Source organism: Ursus maritimus, unplaced genomic scaffold (assembly GCF_017311325.1).
Source record: "Ursus maritimus isolate PB19 unplaced genomic scaffold, ASM1731132v1 scaffold_2, whole genome shotgun sequence".
In the NCBI taxonomy this organism is placed as follows: Eukaryota; Metazoa; Chordata; class Mammalia; order Carnivora; family Ursidae; genus Ursus; species Ursus maritimus.
In genome coordinates this window covers 53,158,255-53,179,338 of record NW_024424452.1, presented here as the reverse complement: position 1 = coordinate 53,179,338, position 21,084 = coordinate 53,158,255, and the positions used below count along the sequence as shown (strand labels likewise).

At 36.7% G+C, this 21,084-nt stretch overlaps 1 protein-coding gene across 3 annotated transcripts in view; it reads right to left on the bottom strand.

The window, feature by feature from the left end:
• Positions 1-21,084, bottom strand: part of GPATCH2 (G-patch domain containing 2) — a 193,446-nt gene that overhangs the window by 48,928 nt on the left and 123,434 nt on the right. For all 3 annotated transcript variants that reach the window (XM_008685669.2, XM_008685668.2, XM_008685667.2), the window contains one exon: positions 17,202-17,272. In XM_008685669.2, coding sequence (XP_008683891.1) covers positions 17,202-17,272 — 71 coding nt within the window. The remainder of the gene's footprint in view (positions 1-17,201; positions 17,273-21,084) is intronic.

The following is a 21,084-nucleotide window of genomic DNA, read 5'->3' as shown; positions in this document are numbered from 1 at the left end:
CAAATGTTTCCTAGACTGTGAAATATACTGTAATACCTATGGTATAGAATGCCTATCAGGGAAGGTATCAGGGGGCTTGTGCTGACTACAGAACACTAATGTTCAGTAATCAAGAGAAAGAGTATTTCAGGAATCTCTTAATTCAATTCAGTTGAAATACTTGCAAAGTTGGAATGTATTAGTTTATAATCAGAATTAGTTATGCCATCGGGATCTTTGACCAAACATCCTTTCTCATTTGGGTAATCAGGTCTACTACTCTTCATGTTTGGAAGGTCTATTGTCTTTAAATGTCGATGGAGAAATATCCTAACAAAAATTAACTTCAAATAAAAATGAAGTCTTTTCTCATTTACATAATGCATTTCTTTAGAAGAACATGCAGGCTTCTGTATTTCTTAAATTTCAGAAACTGAATGTCAAATAAACAACAATCATTTTAGTCATGGTTTCAAAATGTTGCCGCTTTCTTTGTTAAATAATGAACACGTAATCTAAAATGTTTAAAATTACGATTTTAGAAGTGTCAACAGACACAGCAGATTTAAGAAAATGGTCGAGTTCATTTTTATATGCCTTAGGAATAAGACTTGAAGAAAAAGCTACTACCATGTAAATTACCTGGCATTTGAGCTGGGAAAGCTATTGGACCCCTTTCTCTGTTCCCTCACACGCAAAATGGGAATAAAAACAGTATCTACTTCACAGGGTAATTTTGGAAATTAAATGAGATGAAATAAATGCACTGTTAACAGGGGATCTTAGCTATTTTGGTATTTAACTGTAAAAATGTTGGGGAATTTTTTTCTTTAATTTTAGGTAGTATACTTTAAATTCCCCGTCTTTGGTCCTTCTTAACTACATATCCACTTATCTTGAGAGGCAATACAGCACAGTGGTTAAGAGTGTGGACTCAGGAGCCAAAAGAGATGAAGTTTCATTGCTGCTTCTTCATTTAACAACCTGGGTGAACCTGGGAAAGCTACTTAATTTTTACACCTTGCCTTTCCCATCTGAGAAATGGAGGTAGTAATGGAACCAATCTCAAAGAGTTGATGTGAGGGTTGAATGTGTGGCTCACAGCATGCTTTCAGTAAGTCTTAACTATATTTTCCACAAAGGGAATTTGTATATGGTAAACTGAATACTGTGTTGAGTGTGGCACCTTTTCCCCCCAATCATGAGCCCAAAAAAGTAGAGAAACTCTGTGGACCAGAACATATTTTGTTGTTAGAGTACATATGGGGAAATATAACAGATTTATCATTAGCTAATAAGGTCTAAACATATTCTATAAATAAGCATAGAAATGTGTCATTTATGCTAATACAACAGAACACAGTACACCAAATCATAGGTTGTCAAGGTGATTTCCCATTGTACTTTATATCCTTTTTAAGAATCTTAAATTCTACTATAGAGAGGGCAGAGTTTATTCGAGGAACAAGTTCGTTGCAGTTGGTATATAGCATTCAAGGTAGGGAGTATTTGGAGATGAGGCTGGAATCGTTAAGAGGGGTAGACCAAGAAAGACCTTGCAAACCATGTTTAGGACTTAATCCTAAAGGTAATGGGAAGCCATTAAGAATGTGTGTGTGTGTGTGTGTGTGTGTGTGTGTGTGTGTGTGTGTTTCCATCTGTTTGTGTGTGTGTGTTTTACAGTTTTACTGAGAAATAATTGACATACCCAACTATATTAGTTTAAGGTGTACAGCATGATGGTCTGATTTACATATATTCTTAGGTGATTACAGTAGGTGCAGCTAACATTCTGTTCATATAGTTACAAAACAAAGAAAAAAAGAAAAAAGGAAAAAAAAACCTGTTTTCTCCTTGTGATGAGAATTTGTAGGATTTACTCTCTTAACAACTTCCCTATAGGTCACACAGCTGTGTTAGCTGTGGTTATCATGCTGTACATTCCAACCCTAGTACTTATTTATCTTATAACTGGAAGCTTCTTATCTTTTGACCACCTTCTTCCAATTGCCCCTTCCCTACCCTCTGCCTTTGGTAACTATAAATTTGATCTCTTTTTCTATGAGTTTTTTTTTCCTTTTTAATTTCACATTTAAATGAGACCATATAGTACTTTGACTTATTTCAATTAGCATATTGCCTTTAAGGTCCATCCATGTTGTCTCAAATGGTAGTAGGACCTGTTCTTTCTTTCTTCCCCTATGGCTAAATAATCCATTGTGTGTGTGTGTGTGTGTGTGTGTGTGTATATATATGTACAATTTCTTGATCCATTCATCCATTGATGGGCACTTAGGTTGTTTCCATGTCTTGGCTACTGTAAAAAATGCTTCTACGAATATGGGGGTGCAGATATCTTTTTGAGTTACTGTTTTTATTTCTTTAGTATATATTCCCAGAAATGAACTTGCTGGATTGTAGGATAGTTCTGTTTTGAATTTTTTGAGGATCTTCCATACTGTGTTTTCCATAGTTGCTGCACCAATTTATAACCTATGAAAGTGCACAAGGAGCCATTACGAATTTTTAAGTACACACAAATAGATTTGGGTTTTCCAAATGTCATTCTGGCTATGTTATGGAGAATGAATGACGGGGACAAGAGTGAGAGACCAAAACGAATAATGGATGGTGCCAGGTTTTCCTGAGTAGGATATAAGATCCTGGAACGCAGAGATTGTACACACTACATGGGTTCCAAACACATCACCTAGACCCGTGCCCTCTATAGGCTTGGCAGAAAAGTCCTTGACGGTGTGTGGAAGTAAGTGGTGTATGAAGCATCATTTTTTTAAGGAAACAGACAATACGATAGTAAAAGACTAAAAAATCATGACACACTAGATCTATTAGTAGAGAAATGCAGCCCTGACCATGCATCACTCCATCACTTATTTCTGCACTTTTTAAAAATAAGCATGTTACGAAGAAGTCCTGGAATCCTAAAATTCTAAGAAAGAAGTAATAAGTTGGAATATTCTGAGACTATGGTGGCAGTGACACTGTTGTTTTTGAATCTATATAATAACATGTAGCATAACCCAAATCCCCTAACAACAGCTAGCCAGAGAGATGACAGCATCCAGAAAACAGAAATGGAAGTAAAAAAAAAAAAATTCCGAAACGAACCTAGACTAAAATATAAGAATGAATAAATAGGATGGAGGAGAATAGGAGAAGGTAATGAAAAATAGGATGCAAAGTATAAAAACATTAAAAATAAAAAAGAAAAAGGATCAGGTAAGTGATAGCTATAAAAGACAGGCAAAAAAGGTCCAATAGATGCGTAAGAGAAACTTTTGAAGCAAAACCACAGCAATGAAACAAAATAAATATGAAAAACTATAATCGGAGGAAATCTTACAATGTATTTCAAGAATAACAACTACCTCAGAAACAGCATACTTCATCCTTGGGAAAAAACACCTAGAATGACCATACCAGAATACAGTCTAGTCAAACTCTGGGGCTTTAAAGAAAAGGAAAATATCATTGAGCATCCAGGCAAAACCAAGTCACTTAAGTATGAAAGAAAACCAGACTCTAGCAGACACTGAAAACAATGTTTTATATAGACATGGAGGAACCTACTTTAGGATAAGAGATAAAAACCATGGACCGTAAATCTGGCCAAAGTGAGCTTTACATGTACAGGTCATGGAAAAACCCTTAAGATCATCCAGGAACTCAAGAAACACTGTTCCCATGAGCCCTTCCAGAGGAAAACACAAAGAATAGAGAAGCACTGACTTCAGATCCGATGGGGATCATTAACATTATGTTATTTGCTGAATTTATACCAAATGAACTGAACTAGAACTAAAACTAAAACTGGAACTAAGAGGACAACATAGGATCCAATGGGTCTATGCTTCAGGCAATGTACACAGAACACACCTCTCGAAAAGGGGAGAGAAATGAAAAGGATATAGAAAATAGAATGAGTTTGCTGACTGGCCTGTAGGTATTGGCAGAGTATCACTTACTTCAAATCCAGTGCTTGGGGGAGGATTGAGAAGGGCAAGAGAGGATACTAGCTGACTTCAGTATCATGGTAGGGAACCAACAGCAAATAGCCTCTCCTGGCCAAAGTATTAATGTAAAGGTAATTATTAGAAAAAAAAAAGGTCTTCTGAAATGTCAAATGTTATACCAGAGTGCAAGTAAGAGCAAGGAAAAGTAAAAGGAGAGAGGGAGAAAGATAGATCTGCTTATCCTAAAACAGGAAAAAAAAAAAAAAAAAGAGCCAACAGAAGGATAAACCACAAATAGAACAAAACAGAACAGCTACCTACCCCCTGGTGAGGGGACAGGGTAGAGGCTAGACTTCTTTGAAATGATTGGTTTTTTTTTTTTTTTGGTGGAGATGTGATTATGGAACCTGTAATGATTTTTATGTCATTATATAACAAAATTAAATAAATTTTTAAAGAGAAGTCTCTGAATATTAAAATGAAACTAAAGAACCTAATTATACATGGGTATATCTATAAGTAGAAACTATTTCAAGTGACTTTATTTTTAAAATGATTTTATTTATTTATTTGAGAGAGAGAGAAAGCGGTGGGGAGGGGCAGAGAGAGAGAGAGAGAGAGAAGCAGACTCCCCGCTGAGCAGGTTCCATTCCAGGACCCTGAGATCATGACCTGAGCCAAAGGTAGGTGCTTAACTGACTAAGCCTCCCAGGTGCCCCTCAAGTGACTTTAAAACAGAGGAACTGACTACATATTCCTTGAGAAATATATAGGATTTATAAAACAAATAGGAAACGGAAAAATTTTAAACTGTTCTTATAAATTATTTGACGGTCATGACGATACGGAGATTCTGGGACTGCTGTGTGTACGACTGGTTAGATAAAAGGAATACAGCTGATCCCTAACATGGGTTTGAACTGTATGGGTCCACTTACACAAGGAATTGTCCCAATAAGTACAGTACACTACTATCGGTGTATTTTTTCATCCTTTTGATTTTTTAAAAAGGTTTTACTTATTTATTTAATTTTAGTGAGAGAGAGAGAGCATGGGCAGAAGGGGAGGGAAAAGGAGGAGGAAAGAATGTCAAGCAGACTCTGCACTGCGCACGGAGCCGCACCCGGGGCTCGATCTCAATACCCCTGAGATCATGACCCTGAGATGAACAAAGAGTCGGGACGCTCAACCAACTGGGTCACCCAGGTGCCTCTTCCTTATGATTTTCTTAAAAACATCTGTTTCTCTAGCTTACGTGCTTGTAAAAGCACAGTACAGTATGTAATACATGTAACACACAAAGTATGCGTTCATCGACTGTTTATGTTATCGGTAAGGCTTCTGGTCAACAGCAGGCTAGTAGTAGGTTTTTGGGGAGCGAAAAGTTACCAAAGAAGGTAGGTTGGATGCCCCTAACCTTCCCATATTGTTCCAAGGTCAACTGTAATTATTATGGGTGTCATTGAGAGTATTTTCAATGTTGACAAAAAGATTATAATCAATGATGGAGAGTACAAAAATACTGAAGTCTTGAATTTGAGTCAAGATTATTAATATGAGCCGTTATGTTAAAAAAAAATTCTAACTCATTTCATTAAAAAGGGTTAGAAATAACGATGTCTCTAACATCCAGATTGTAGTTTCCGAAACTATTTGCCTTCTTAAAGAAATGGCTGATTCTTGGTCTAGGCCAGAAAAGGTCCAAGGTAGCCTTGAAAATGTAAACATACCAGATGGCAAGGAAGAAAACAAAGACCAGTAGAAAGGAAACAGACTCAGGAACCAATATAAATAATCCTCCATTGCCCAAAGATGGGCCAATTTTAACATCAATTAGGATAATAACTAATGAAACACATCAAATATGTTTAAAATAAATGAGTTAAAAACAAAATAGAAACAAGTTTCACTGGTCACCTTTGGAAAATGTAAGGAACCAATTAATTCTGAAAACTGATAACCAAGGGAAGAGATCAAGTATTTATCTTGCATTTCCTACATGATCTGTGCCTTGAAGTCATCAAGTAGTTGAAGTGGGGGAAATTTTTAACAGAAGTAATCCGACCACCAAGCAAAAGTGAAATGACAGAATTAACATATCACCATTCTGTAACTCTTAATGAATGAATCTGGGATCATTATGGCTAATCAATCACAGAAAGAGACATGGAAATGAGAGAAATAAAAGATACCATCTCTGAAACAGTCTTGGCCCAAACAAAGCAAAACAAAACAAACAAAACAACCTGAATCTAATCAATTCTCTAGATTTAAATACCAATTACGGGAAAGACGAGGGACAAGAGGAATATGTGCGATGACACAGTGTGGATAAAATCAGCAACACTCCTCAGAGGTGACAAACGTTGTAGAACCAACAACCTGATTTCTGCAATCAAAAACTTTCAAGGAAAAACAAAGGATGGGGGAGGGCATATTTATAAAGCAAAGGGAACTTTTCTAAAGAGTTGTATATCAACTGATTATAAGAGATAGAACTTATTTGCATCCAAATCCAAACAATGTATAAGATAAAACATTACAAAATAATTGGAGAAATGGGAATATCAACAGTATATATTAATACATATTAAGAAATTACTGCTCTTTTAATAGATGTGATAATGGTACTGTGACTTCTTTTTCTTTAGAAGAGGCTACTAGTTTTTAGAGAAACATACATTTCAGTTGAAGTAATATAATAGATGGGCTTTGGGGTTGGAGGAAGGGGTGAGTAGGAATATAGATGAAACCAGGCTGGCCATACACATAATTACCTAAGCCAGCAGAGAGACACACTGAGTTTATATTTTTCTCCGTATTTCTGCATATGATAGATTTTCCATAATAAAATATTGTTAAAAACTGCTTTTACCATCCTGACATTGTAAGTGAAAAGCATCTTTTCAACTCTTAAAACCGACAGTATGAAGTCATTCTAGGTTTTCAAATCTTAGTGATGCTCTCCATAATTTTTAAGTGATCAAACTCGAAATTAAATTAAGTTATCCATGAAGTCTGATGTCTTTTAGTCTGAGTACACCCCTGGACTGTAACTTGATGTAAAAAGATTACAGAAATCCCTATCTGAGGTTTATTGTCCTTAGAAAGGATAATGCATAGTTTTTATCCCATCTTTCTAATTAGTAATTTAAGCATATGTTCAGCATTTAACTCTAAATGTTTGCCTTTTCCCCAAGCTCAAAGACAGCTGTCCAAGATTTGAATGCCAGAAAACATTTAAATATCAACATCTGTTGAATTATGTTAATTTAGTGTAATATAATTGGGCATGAGTTGGAATTGATCAGAAGTATATGAAATAAACAAAGTAAATTCCCAACAATATCTTGGTATACAAACAAATCACTACAGAGTGATGAAAAATATTTCTGAAGAAAAAGGGTGAGGGGGGTAAAAATACGGATTATAAAGAAGTGGATTCTTTTAAAAACATAGCTCTAACTCTATGAGACATTATTTTGTGATTTTTAGATTTATTTTTAAATTGCCTCCTAAGTGAAAGGTAATTAAAATCAACTCCAAGTGATAGTTAAGTGTTTAATATTTGAATACTTTTATAAGTTATTAAATAATTTATACTTAGAGAACAGCTATTTATATATGCAGTAACTGTTTTAGGCTGCAGGACGATCCCTGTTATATCATGAGCAGTTACATATGTCAAAATTCAAGAGCTGGTATACTTTCTTTTCTATAGACACAAAATAGTATTTTTAAACTCAAAGTGTTGTCAGTGTGGCAGATGAATTAATGAGGTTTATTCTCCAGGCTACATGGTACAAATGATCAAGTAGTTGCTGTGGCTTATTGTATTGTTGGTTTAAAATATTAACTTTTACAGCAATTCTTTTACTAATAAGTTAGGAACGCTTGTTGTTTTGGGGGGTGTTCTGGCACATACATGCATTGGACGAGCAGATCCTCAGACATACCTGTAATGAAGTTATAACTGGGCAGCAGTGGGGATACAGCTGTTGTTAATGTATGGGCCTGCAGGTGGACCTCCATCATTACTTATGGGAACTATCTCTGGGAGTTAAAGGTTAGTTTTGTGTCCATGTCCATTTAATCACAGGACCAATTTGGAGAGTGCCAACTGTGAAACAGACACCTGTCTGAAGGAAATGGACTCCACAAGACAAATTTACTGGAAAGGTGTTCACGCGCTATTTTCCATTATTAGTGACCCTGGCCAAATTCCACCGCTGTCCTAGAGGTGAGAGGCTGTGCATACTTTAAGTCATACGAAAATATCTAATTGATCTACCAGATTTCAAGAAAGAGGGGATATCGTCATGCATATTTCACCAGGAAGCACTTCACTGCTTATTTAATTTACCACACACTGGATACACTACATATTTCCAAATGGCAAATCCCCGTTTTTTTGGTCTGTGTGGGTTGCTCATATTACCCTGAAAAGCAATCTCTCAAAATTCTAATTGGCTGATAAGTAATTTTATTTAGTACAGTCACAATTTTAAAAAACTCTCTATCATCATTAGTTTAACATTTTGGCAAGGAAGGTCAGAATTTCTAGATGCCAAAGGGACAGGAGGCATGAGAACTGGCAATTTGAGAATAGTGCCTTTTTAAAATATAATTATTTGGTCATATAGTATAAAATAGATCAACTTCTTAAAAACATTTTATGTTGTATATGTGGTATATTTCCAATTATGCTACTATAAATAACCATACCTGGAAGCTATTCAAAAAATTCTTAAATTAGAACACATGTGCAATTAAATATATTCCAATTAAACAAATATACATGTATACATTCTTATTAAAGGGAATATGTAAATATATTCTATGTGTTCATTCATGCATATGTATGAATTAAAAAATCTAAAAGACTTCTATCTGGAGGATTGGGTAAACTTTTTTAAAACAATGAAATTTAATGCTAATTTTAGGCTTAGAATGGAAAAACAATAACACACTAGACATTTTGCTTTTAAAATTAGTATTTAAAAGCAGTTTTAAGCCATTATTTTGGACATATAAACATAAAGTACATAAAACATAAAAATGTTAAGTGATATAAGTTGCTTTAAAATATGGTGTGGAATCACTGGTTTAATATGACAAAGGAGGATTTGTTTTGAAATCCTAAATTTGTTAACATAGGGTAGGTAACTTCTCATCTTAAAAATTAACATAAAGTATCACTTACTTTTGTTAATAGGTTTAATCTTGTTGATACATTTCTGTGAAAAGCAACACTGAACAGATACAGTCCATGTCATTAACCAGTACTCTAATGAACAGTTATCCTGTCCCAATTTATTAACAGCTGCTCAAAACTGTAGTAATTAATAGTTTCATTTATTTTTGGCAAACCTGCAAAATGACAAATAGTTTTGTATCTGTTGCAAATTAGATCTCCTTCTCCAATAACAGATGACGCTATGGGGAAGACTAAGCAAACTCAATCCTTGAACATCTTTGGATCTTCAGAAGATCAAATAAAGAACAGCTATAATTCTATTGGTTACAGTGCAACACAACACAGTGATCTGTATCATCATATAAAAATGAGTATGCTCTGTATTAAAGTAAATAGAAATGTTCTTCTAACCTGATGGAAGAAAGGTTGACATGAATATGTGTGTGTGTGTGTGTGTGTGTGTGTGTGTGTGAATGTGATGGGATTTGTTTTGATTCTCTGATGAAATCTACTGTCATTTTTTTCATTTTAGGAGACTCTTTACTACTAATCAGGCAAGAAGACAGCAAAAAAAAAAAAAAAAAGAAAAAAGAAAAAAAATGTCGATTTCTTCCCCCTTGCTATTAATTGCTAACATAAGAAAGAGAACACACAGTATCCAGGGATTATCAAATTGTTTGACACTACGCAAATGAAAAATATAATGCTACTAAGAACTAAGTAAAAGTGAATTAACACATATTTTTAAGACATTTTATTTATTATTATCATTTTTTAAAATTTGTATTCTCTTATCTTTTTTTTTAATTGATTTTATTTATTTATTTGAGAGAGAAAGAGAGACAGAGATAGAGAGAACATGAACGGGGAGGAGGGGGAGAAGCAGGCTCCCTGCTGAGCAGGGAGCCCGATGTGGGGCTCGATCCCAGGACCCTGAGATCATGACCTGAGCTGAAGGCAGACACTTAACCAACTGAGCCACCTAGGTGCCCCTAAAAGACATTTTAAAATATTAAATAGAATTGAATAATATCAACAATAAAAGTGTTTTCACTTGATTTCGAATTATATATCAGACAGTTGGATGAGTTAGCCTTTGTGCTCCCAAGAGTAAATGACAAAAGTCATGTAAGTAAAGAAGTACAGCAGATTAAAACAACAACAACAACAACCACAACCAGATCTAAAAGGAAAGGCATGACATGATCTAGATAATTCAACAAAATTGCTGCTAACTTTTTCGAACTATCAATCTTTTTGTATGGATTCTTAGAGTAGTGAAGAGTAATAATAAACATAAAGAGGTATTTAAAAAAGCAAGACATTTTCAAGAATGGTGCATCACTTAGAATCAGGCATCAGTCACTGCATGTTTTACTGACTCACTACTTGGGAAGCTATACTGAACTTCCTGGTACTAACCAAACGTTATGACACAAGAAAAAACATGAAATTATTTAATTGGAGTTTTAAATGAGGTGAAGGCAAACGAAAAGAACTTCCTAACTTTGAGAAATATAAAATTATATTTGACTACTGAAATAAAAAATGGGAGGTTTGGATATCATTTCTGGAATTTAAGAGGAAGATATGGGTTGAAGAAATAAATCTAGATGTCACTACTGTTTCTATAAAACACTTAACATGCACCGCCTCAAGGTTTAGCTGAGTGTGTGAGTGTGAATGTGTGTGTGTCTGTTTCACTTTGGCTAACAGTCTAGTGCATGCCATGAGCACTCAAAAACTATGCCTGTTAACGATTAAATATTGACAGCCATAGGTAATATGCAGTGGTTTTTAAAAATTACAATTGTGTATGCTTTCATGCATTTATTTCTTGAAAGAATTTTGTGTTTCCCAAGTTTTTATTTATGTTTTCAAAGGTTTTTTTTTCTTTTTTAAATATTTTATTTATTTATTTGACAGAGATAGAGACAGCCAGCGAGAGAGGGAACACAAGCCGGGGGAGTGGGAGAGGAAGAAGCAGGCTCCTAGCGGAGAAGCCTGATGTGGGGCTCGATCCCAGAACGCTGGGATCACGCCCTGAGCCGAAGGCAGACGCTTAACCGCTGTGCCACCCAGGCGCCCCTCAAAGGTTTTAAGGTATAGAAGGAGACACTCATTCAATATTAGATGAGAAATAACACACAGTAAACCTAAGACAAAACGCCATAGTAGGAAAATGGATGGAGAATTCTGAAGAAATGGAAGGATGACCAGAAAACAGAACCTCACAGACTAATGAAATGGAAGAATGAGATGGGAATACTCAGTAAGATTACAAGCAACGTGGACGAATGCGAGACGGGAAACACGCAACTTCAAGCACTGCGACGCAGAATCCTGGGCGAACACGCCAAATGAATACAGGAGGATAACGTTTTGATGAAAGCTTTTCACGCCACGCAGTATCTGACACACCTGCTGTGGGACAGGGCTCCCCCCAGGGAATAAAAATGAAGCAACAAACTAAAAGGAAGCTGTATACGACTAAGATCGTCTGAATCAATGAGATGACATTATACTTCGGTTTATAATTAGAGTTTGTTTATATTAGTTTACATTATATCTGTGTTAAGAATCAGTCAAAAGTTTGATTACAGGACCCGTTAAGTATCACGTCTGAGAAGGAAAGTGCTGATTATGTTTACGATAACATATGAACAAATAAAATGCATTTATATTTCATTAATAACTCTCTGGATAACGATGGAATGGCGTGTTACCCCGAGCACTGTTGTTGGCACCTGTAGTTCGGGATGACGTGGTGTGAGGAGTGAGAGGCCAGTTAAGAAACCCTAAGGAACACCTGCCCTTTCCAGGGGCAGAAGCACAGGAGCCCTCGAAAAACAGTCCGTTGCTGATGACGTAGAGCGTCCCGAGGGTGCGGACTGAAATGATCAAAGGAGGTCATTTGTTTAGAAGAGGCTTTCATAGGTTGTCACCTCTGTGGCACTGCTGGACACGAAACAGTCTCAGAGTTGGAAAAGACACAATTCCTTTGCACCCATCAACAATTTAAAGAGCGCAGATGAACATGAAAGTGGGTTTGGCAAAAAGGAGAAATGACATTAACTGGGTATCTAGAAAACTACTCAACTGCATTATAGTTCGTGGCCTCCATAAATAAGATCTTGAGACCCGGCTACAGAGGTCATGAAAAGTCCGCCTCGGAGCTGAGGGTGAGAGGTACTACCCTCCACAGGCTGAAGCCATAACTGCACAGGGCACAGGGGACCAACGCTTACCTCAAGAGCATGCAGTTGTCACGTGCTTCAGAGTCCCAGCTTTGAGTCATTAAGGGCAGACCACGGGTGCATTTGTCTTTTTCTTACCTGCCTGCTATGTTTTGGGAGTAAATGATCCCCAAATGTATTGATTTAATGCATTATAGTTCTCTTCTCTAAGCTTTATATTTCCCACAAGTTGAGAAAGGGAAGTGCAGTCACTCATCCAAGAGGGGTAAGAAAAGTCAAGATGATATTGAAAATACTAGAAAGAAAATGGCTTTCAAGACAGCAACACAGAAAAATACATATAAATAAGGAAGGTGAAGAATTTTTTGTCTTGCACTTAATAAAGATTGTAACAAAAATTAAACTCAAGGAAGTCTTTCTCTCCTTGTGCTTATTTCACCTTCACAAATTTCCCTGTGCCTCACACAAATGTTACCCTTAGAGACACAAGAAAATAAACTGCATCCACAGAACAAGATACAGAGGATATCTGAAAGGAATGTTCAAAGAACAAGATGAGCTCTTGGAAATGAAAAGTGTAAGAGAAGTTTTTTTAATCGATAAAAGGTTTGGGACATCACATTGATAAAACTGCCCAGAAATCTTTGAAGACAACAATATATAAAAGAGACGTTAAGAAAAATTGGAGGATCACTTGAGGGCACTCCAACATCCAAATCCTAAGAGAGCAGGGGAAATGGAAACCACAGAGAACTCCAGGCGCAGGAGCAATGCCTTCAAAATCCTGAGGCAAGATGGCTCCCAACAGAATTCCATTCCCAGCTGAATCAATCAATGTAAGACTAGAATAAACAGATTTTCAGACATGCAAAGTGCCACAAATTTAACCACGACTGTTCTCTTTCTCAGGAAAAATAATGGCGTGGGGTCCAGGGAACAGGAAATCCCAAGTAGGAGAGATGAAGGACATCGCCAGGATGATAATGAAGAGAGATCACAGGACATCAGCTGTTCAGCAGGTCCAGAGAGCAAACAGTTGAGAATGGATCTGAGAAACGGACAGCTCCAAGAGCGAGGCCATCCAGAAAAAGAATTGAGAGGAACTACACTTCTGCATAGAGGTGGTTGAGGAAGTGGGGTGAGGCACACAGAAAACAAAGCAAATGAAAAACAAGACAGTTATCTCCATGACAACAGGAAAGTGATACATCTATGAATAATATTTACATACATAATCACATTAATGCAAACAATGAATACTGATTTGGTCTGACGATTATGATATAGCTACTAGAAAGAGAGAAATGCAGACATGGGGTGTGTGTGTGTGTGTAGGATGCACAGCAGGAGGTCAGTAGGTTACACCAAACTAAGAACTTCAAGAAATAGTAATATAAACATGTGATTTGGGTTGATACTAGAAGAAATGACTAAAAGGGATGAAAGTGGTTTCCTCTGGAGGATGAAATTGGAGAATAGGGAACGACAGGGCTGGGGCCTGCTGTACTTTGTCATGAGTCTTATGGAATGATTTGACTTTCCAAACTAGGTATAAGAAAAATAAGATAAAAAAATAAAATTGAACAAGTGCTTAGAAAACACACAGGTGGAAATAACAAGACCATACTTGAAATAAGAGCTAATATTTGAGCTCTTCCATTTTAAATGCTTTATAGGCACTAACTCATCTATTCCTTACAACAGTGTTATGAAGTAGGTACTATTTTCCCTATTTCACAGGTAAGTAAACTGAAGGACAGAGAAGTTAAGTATTATGCTCAGGATCACCCAGCTTGTAAGGGGTGAAATGGGGACTAGAGTCAGGCACTCTACTGTAGAGGCCCCCACAAGGACTCGATCAGAGCACTTTACTACTGTAGAATCAATTTTAAATGCATTCTACAAATATTTTATGTAATGAATATTTACTGCCCATGCATCGAGCATTGTTTTTTGTATTGGGGATACACCAGGGAGGAAAGCAAAGACCCTGCTCTCATGAAGCTTAGAGACACTGTCCCTGTTTAGGAAGACAGACCAGAGTATGATGAGTTTGGTGGAGATTGAGACTTTTTCACATTGAGCAGAGACTTGAAGGAAATGGGGAGCAAGCCATAAAGACAGTTGCAGGGAGAGGGAACAGCATGTGCAAGGGGCCCGAGACATGAGTGGGGTTGGTGTGCTGGGGACAGAGGCCAGGAGGGGGTGAGTAAGAAGTCAAGTGGGAGAAGATGTCAGGGAGGAAGCAAAAGGTCTGGGCCAGATCACAAATGGCCTTGAAGGCCAACATAAAGACTTTGCTTTTACTTGAAGATTTTTAAATTTATTTTTTTGGGGGGGGGAACTAGTAGGGTGGGAAAGAGGCAGAGGTGGGGAGAGAGAGAGAGAGAGAGAGAGAGAGAAAGAGAGAGGCAGACTCCCTGGTGAGCAGGGAGCCTGACTTGGGGCTCGCTCCCAGGACCCTGGGATCATGACCGGAGCTGAAGGCAGACACTTAACCGACTGTGTCACCCAGGCGCCCCCAAAATTCTTTAAAAGATCTTTATTGAGGTGTAGTTGACATGAGAAAAATGCACAGTTAAAGTGTACAACTGGATAAGTTTTCACATAGGTATATGCCTGTGAAACCATCATCACACTCAAGATAATGAAGATACCCATCACCCCAAGAGCTTCTTTATGCCCCTTGGGAACCCTTCCCTGCAGTTCCTCCCTGGCCCTGGCCCATGCCCATGTAGCTACACGACTCATCTGCTTCCTGACAATTTAACATGCCATTGCTGTCCACTATTTTGGATTGTCTTTTGAAAAGGCCTATGAATCACACATCGTTATCACTTTATATAAACAATGGTTGTTTACATTTACCTACATCATTATCAGTTTATTGGCTCTGCATTCATTTTGAATCTCAGACTTTTCTTGGGAAATCATTTTTGGAAACACCTTCTTTAATAATTCTTCTAGCCAACGGTCTGTTGGTAGTAAATGTTCTTAGTTTGCGAAAATCTGAAAATGTGTCTACTTCACTTTCATACAGGAAAGATGTTTTTCTAGGTACACAGTTCTAGGTTGTCAGTGTATGTTCACTTTGAACTCTGAAGATGAGTCCACTGTGTTCTGGTTTCCTTGCTGCTACAGAGACATCTGACGTATAGCAGACAATCTGTCCTTTCTTTCTGGATTCTTTTAAGATCTTCTCTTGTTTCTGGAGTACTACACTATACATACCAAGTGTGGATTTCTTTCTTTCTTTCTTTTTTTTTTTTTAAGATTTTATTTATCTGAGAGAGAGAGCACGAGTGGTGGGGAGAGGCAGAGGAAGAGGGAGAAGCACACTCTCCGCTGAGCAGGGAGCCCAATGCAGGGGCTTGATCCCAGGACACTGGGATCATGACCTGAGCCGAAGGCAGATGCTTAACCAACTGAGCCACCCAGGTGCTCCTTGATTTCTTTTTATTTATTCTACTTGTATTCATTATGCTTTCTGTATGTGTACCAATGGATTTATGCCTTTCACTAGCTTTGGGAATTCTTAGCCAATATCTCGTTAAATATCGTGTGTGTGTGTGTGTGTGTGTGTGTGTGTGTGTGTGTTTTAAGCCCCTCTATATTCTTCATCAAAGACTCTGATTAAATATATCTTAGACTTTTTTCTGTATCTCTTAACCACTGTCTCATTTTCCCATCTCCTTGTATTTCTATGCTACATTCTAATCTATTTCTTTGGCCATATCTCCATTTCACTAATTATCTCTTTTACAATCATATTTCTCATTCCTAATAATTACATTTTTTTCCATTTTGCTGGATTAATTTCAATAGTGAGCTGTTGCCTGCTCATCTTGTTTCTATAAATATTTCATCCATAGTTATTTATAAACTGTATAATTTTATACATATTATTGTTATAATTTTAGGAGCTAACATTCTTAGGGATAAATACATTGGTTTTATGTTGACTATTCCTGATGGTCAACTCATTATATGTTTGACAGTTTTTGACTGTCTAAATTAAGCAGGCATGCTTAGATAGGATTTACATTCACTTCTTCAGAGATCGAGTGGGTTCTCAGTTGAGGTTACTTTGTATAACATTATACTTTAAAGCTCTATTGCTTGCTTGGGAAAGTTAAACACAGCGGCTAGCACCCTACCATTGGGAAACCACGGGATGCAATTTATCTGAGGTCAGCTATCTTGTTAAAAATTTGAGTAAGTGTAAATCTCAGGGTGGTAGTTCTGATCAATATTCTGATGGCCATTTTCATCTAAATAAAAATTAAGTCTTCAGAAACACCACATGCAAAATTTGAAAACATACATCTAAAACAACCGACTGAGAGAAATTCTTTCTGTTAAAGGAAAAAGAAATAACACTGACTCAGAAATATAAAATGAATAAGAACCCAGAAGCACTTCTTAAGAAGAGTATATTTTCTATAGACTCATTTATATATTATTAGAATATACATGTTACTCTCTCATAAGGTCTAAGTAACATGTAAGTTTAGAAAAAGACTAATTCCACTTTTTTAAATGAAAAACTAAAATGATTATTCTAAATCCCGACCTTATATTCAATAGTTATGAGAAACAGAAATTTTTTCTTTTAAAAATTCATTCTTTATTTTTCACCACCTTCTTAAAAACAGAAATAAAATGATATTTCTCTATTCATTACTAGCAATCCTGAAATAGAATCTAATAAACAATGGTTGAAATATTTCACACTGGCTCTTTAGAAGGCCACTTCAAAGGCGACTCAGCTAGAACTCATCCGTTCATACTGTTATGAGGAAAAAAGGCACATGACGTAATGAGCGGAAGTCACAGTGGTTTCGAATGGCTTACCTGCTGGCTGTTTTCACAGAACAGTTCTTCTTGTGTCCTCTTTCAGCTCGGTTCTCTCTCAGAAGCTGATGCTATACAAAGCGTTAAGACAAAGTTGTAGAAACAAAAACATTTTCATTATATTATTTTGTAAGTAGAGGAGTGTTCCTCTCACGCAAAGGGACACCATTTGTGCACTCGCGTTAACTTTTTCTTCCCCCTAACCGGTTTCTCTCACAACGAAGACCACTACTCTCACTGGAGATGCCATTGACACTCTTGTAACAAAACTTGTTAGCGAGGGCTGGCAATCCGACGCTTCCCTGACAGTGAAACCTCTTTTATAGTCGGTTAAAATACAGCCCAGAGCTGGAGGTTCTAGAACTCAGTCATTATCCTAGTTCTCTGGAGTAGTCTTGGTTAAAGTAACATAACCTCTCTTGCCAATGGCTTCTACCACTGCATTCAGCTGTGAATTTTTGGAAACTTTGTCATTTAACGCTGACATAAAAGATCTAATATTTTCTCTGTATCTACTGGCCTAACATGGTAAAGAAACACACTTAAAACATTCGTTTTCAAAGAAATTACTGGCTTGGAAATATATAATTAGAAAGTATGTATATACATTTGACTGCCTCCTCAAAAATGCCTCACCATCCACTTCCTTTCACACTTGCTTTACCCTAACTAATTGGAAAGAAAAACCCCCCGAGTAGTCAGTACTCTTTACTATGCGTTTGCTCAAACTGTAGCTTATCTTATTTATGCAGAAATATAATTATACACAAGACTGGGCCAAAAAGAAGTTGCACAGCATGCTAGAAATTAACCCTAACAAAAATGGAAATCTTAAAAGTAATAATGCAGGATAGATCTAGGTTCTAATCCCAGCAGTGCCAGTAACTAACAAGTTACTAGGTTTTATTTTTTTATTTTTTTAACATTTTATTTATTTATTTATTAAAGATTTTATTTATTTTTTATTTGACAGAGAGAGAGACAGCCAGCGAGAGAAGGAACACAAGCAGGGGTAGTGGGAGAGGAAGAAGCAGGCTCCCAGTGGAGGAGCCCAATGCGGGGCTCAATCCCAGGACCCTGGGATCATGCCCTGAGCCGAAGGCAGACGGTTAATGACTGAGCCACCCAGGCGCCCCAAGTTACTAGGTTTTAATAACAGATTTGCCATTTACAAACTGGGTAGTCTTAGGTAAAGTACTTACCCCCATGTCCATCTTTAAAATGGAGATAATATTATCTACTGATAGGGTTGCCATGAGTGTTAAACAAGATAAACCATGTAAAATGCTTAGCACTATGACCGAAACATAAGAAGTGCTGAGCAAAATGGTTCAAATGCTGCCATTATGATTATAATTAATGAGCCTGGGTGTCAGTGGGTATTGTCTCACCAGTATCAACACCTTTTGATAAAAAACTGCTTTAAACTATTTAATGACATTATTTGGAATCAATTATTAGTGACATCTGGCCATCTTTGAGAGGAAAGAACTTAATCAGATCATCAAGAATGTAGTTAGATCATTTATTTATTCTTTCAGGACTGTCTTAACTAAGTAAGTATATCTTAAATGTCTCTTAAATATCTACTTCTTTCCTTCCCTACTAGCACCATCCCAGTCCAGACCATCATTTTCTCTTACTTGCAATGGCCTCCCTGCCTCCAGACTCACTCCTACCTTTTCTCCACCCTGCAGCCGTAATTATAAAATTAGATCTGGTTACATCAGTTTCTGCAGATAAACCCCAAATCTTGTACAAGGCTTTCATGGCCCTTCATAATCTGATTACATTTCTAAACTCCTAAGTTATTATGCTTCATCCTACCCCAACCTAACCTTCCTACTTCTTCTTCTTCTTTTTTTAAATTTTAATTCCAGTATAGTTAACATACAGGTTCTATCAGTTTCAGGTGTACAATATGGTGATTTGACAATTCGACACATTACTCAGCGCTCATTGTGATAACGTGCACTCGTACTCCTCTGCGCCTGTTTCACCCATCCTTCTACCCACCTCCCCTGTGGTAACGGTCACTAACCTCCTTTTTTCTAAATCACATAACCCTACCATACTGAACCTTTCAGTTTCAGGTGTGAACCACATTCTCGCTCACCTTTGGCCCTTTGCTTCAGTTATTCATTCTGCTCGCATCTCCATGGTCCAGCACAGTGTCTGGTACAGTTTTAGTGCTCAATAACTATTTGTTGAATGAATGAATGATTGAATAAATGTGATAAAGAAGTAGGGAGTGAGATCTAGTAATCTGATAGGTAGCTGAAGCTCTATCTCCTTATTACAACATATAGAAAATGGCAACCATTTATCTTAAGTCCATTAACCTGAAAGTGTTTCAATTTAGAAACACTTCGTACCATGAAAATGAAATTGTTTCTGAAAATAAAAATAATTAATTACTTTGGCATTTCTAAGTGTAGTGCCTTTTAAAAACATATATACAAACCAACATTTGTGACACAGATAGCCAGAGGTGAGACGATAAAATCTCTACGTTCACTTGAAATTAATCGTAGTGGTTAACTAACTTTTCTAATTTTAAGATAAAAGACAGATACGTGAACTCTCCTTCTGTGGTTTGTGTTGAAACAGTTACAGCAAAGAACTCAAAATCCTAAACACAACGTTCTAAAATAAGAAAAGAATTTTATGGGTAGTAAGGAGGGCACATATTGCATGGTGCACTGGGTGTTATATGCAACTAATGAATCATCGAACTTTATATAAAAAAAATTAAAATAAAAAATAAAAAAAAGAATTTTATAGTTTAGTTTTGAAAATGCAACTATAATGACCAAAATAAATATTAGGCTGTACCTACTAGGTCTGGACAGTTCTCAGAGAGGTCACCACTTGGATCAACTTAAATGAGATAGCACCTTCTCTAAATTCCGATGTTAGAGCTCCTTCTATGAGATTCATAGGAGAATTTCTTTTCTTCCTCAAATTTATAGTTTTGATGGGCTTTGTATATAAAAGGAGACAAATATCGGAAGTATTTCATATAGTGCCTCTATATTAAAAAGCCATCACAAATTTTCTCACTTTATCAATAAAACTACAAACCTAGGTGTACCTTTGCAAATTTAAAATCAAACCAAGATAAAAAACATAAAATCAGATCTATGGGTCATGAATCCAATAAATTAATATGTGGGGCTAGATCTTTTAAGGGGCAAAGAAGAAATAAATTAATTCAGAATGTTATTAGAATAGAAAACATGTATTTGTATTTGAAAGATTCTCGATGCCTTTCTCCTATGCCCCAAAGAACAAGAAAAAGGACAGCAGGGTGGGGTGGGGTAGGGTAGGGGGCTGGGTCAGGTCATGAGTTCATGGTCAAAGACACAGGGATCCTTGAGCTCGGTTCTAATAAGCAAGAGGAGCTCATCAGGTTTTGAGAAATTTCTCACTCTTCTTACTGATAATCTCTGTTTCCCTGGACTACTATCAGTGTCACAAGTGAGGTCAATTTTCAAGATTCTGACTCAACCACGTCAACTCTGGTTAATAACAGAACTTCGGAATATGGTGCGAAGTGCTTCTTACCTTCCAACTTTCAGATTGCTGGACTTAGGCCAGACGGAGACACAATTCCCTGATTAGTGACCTGCAGATGTATATTAAAAAATGACTCATATAAGAATTATATTAAAATTCATACACACAAAACCTAGTAGAATGGGAGGTTTACAAAAGGTTCACAGTTTTAAAACTACGGAATTAAACCAGGAAGAGAAGTGTTCCTTGTGGATGACGGTTCTTACTATCGGAAAGGGAGCTGAGAATTTCTGGGGCTCTTCATAATATTTCTGCAAGATTATTAAAAGTTTCAAATCCCTAACACAAGAGAAGAAGCCAAGAG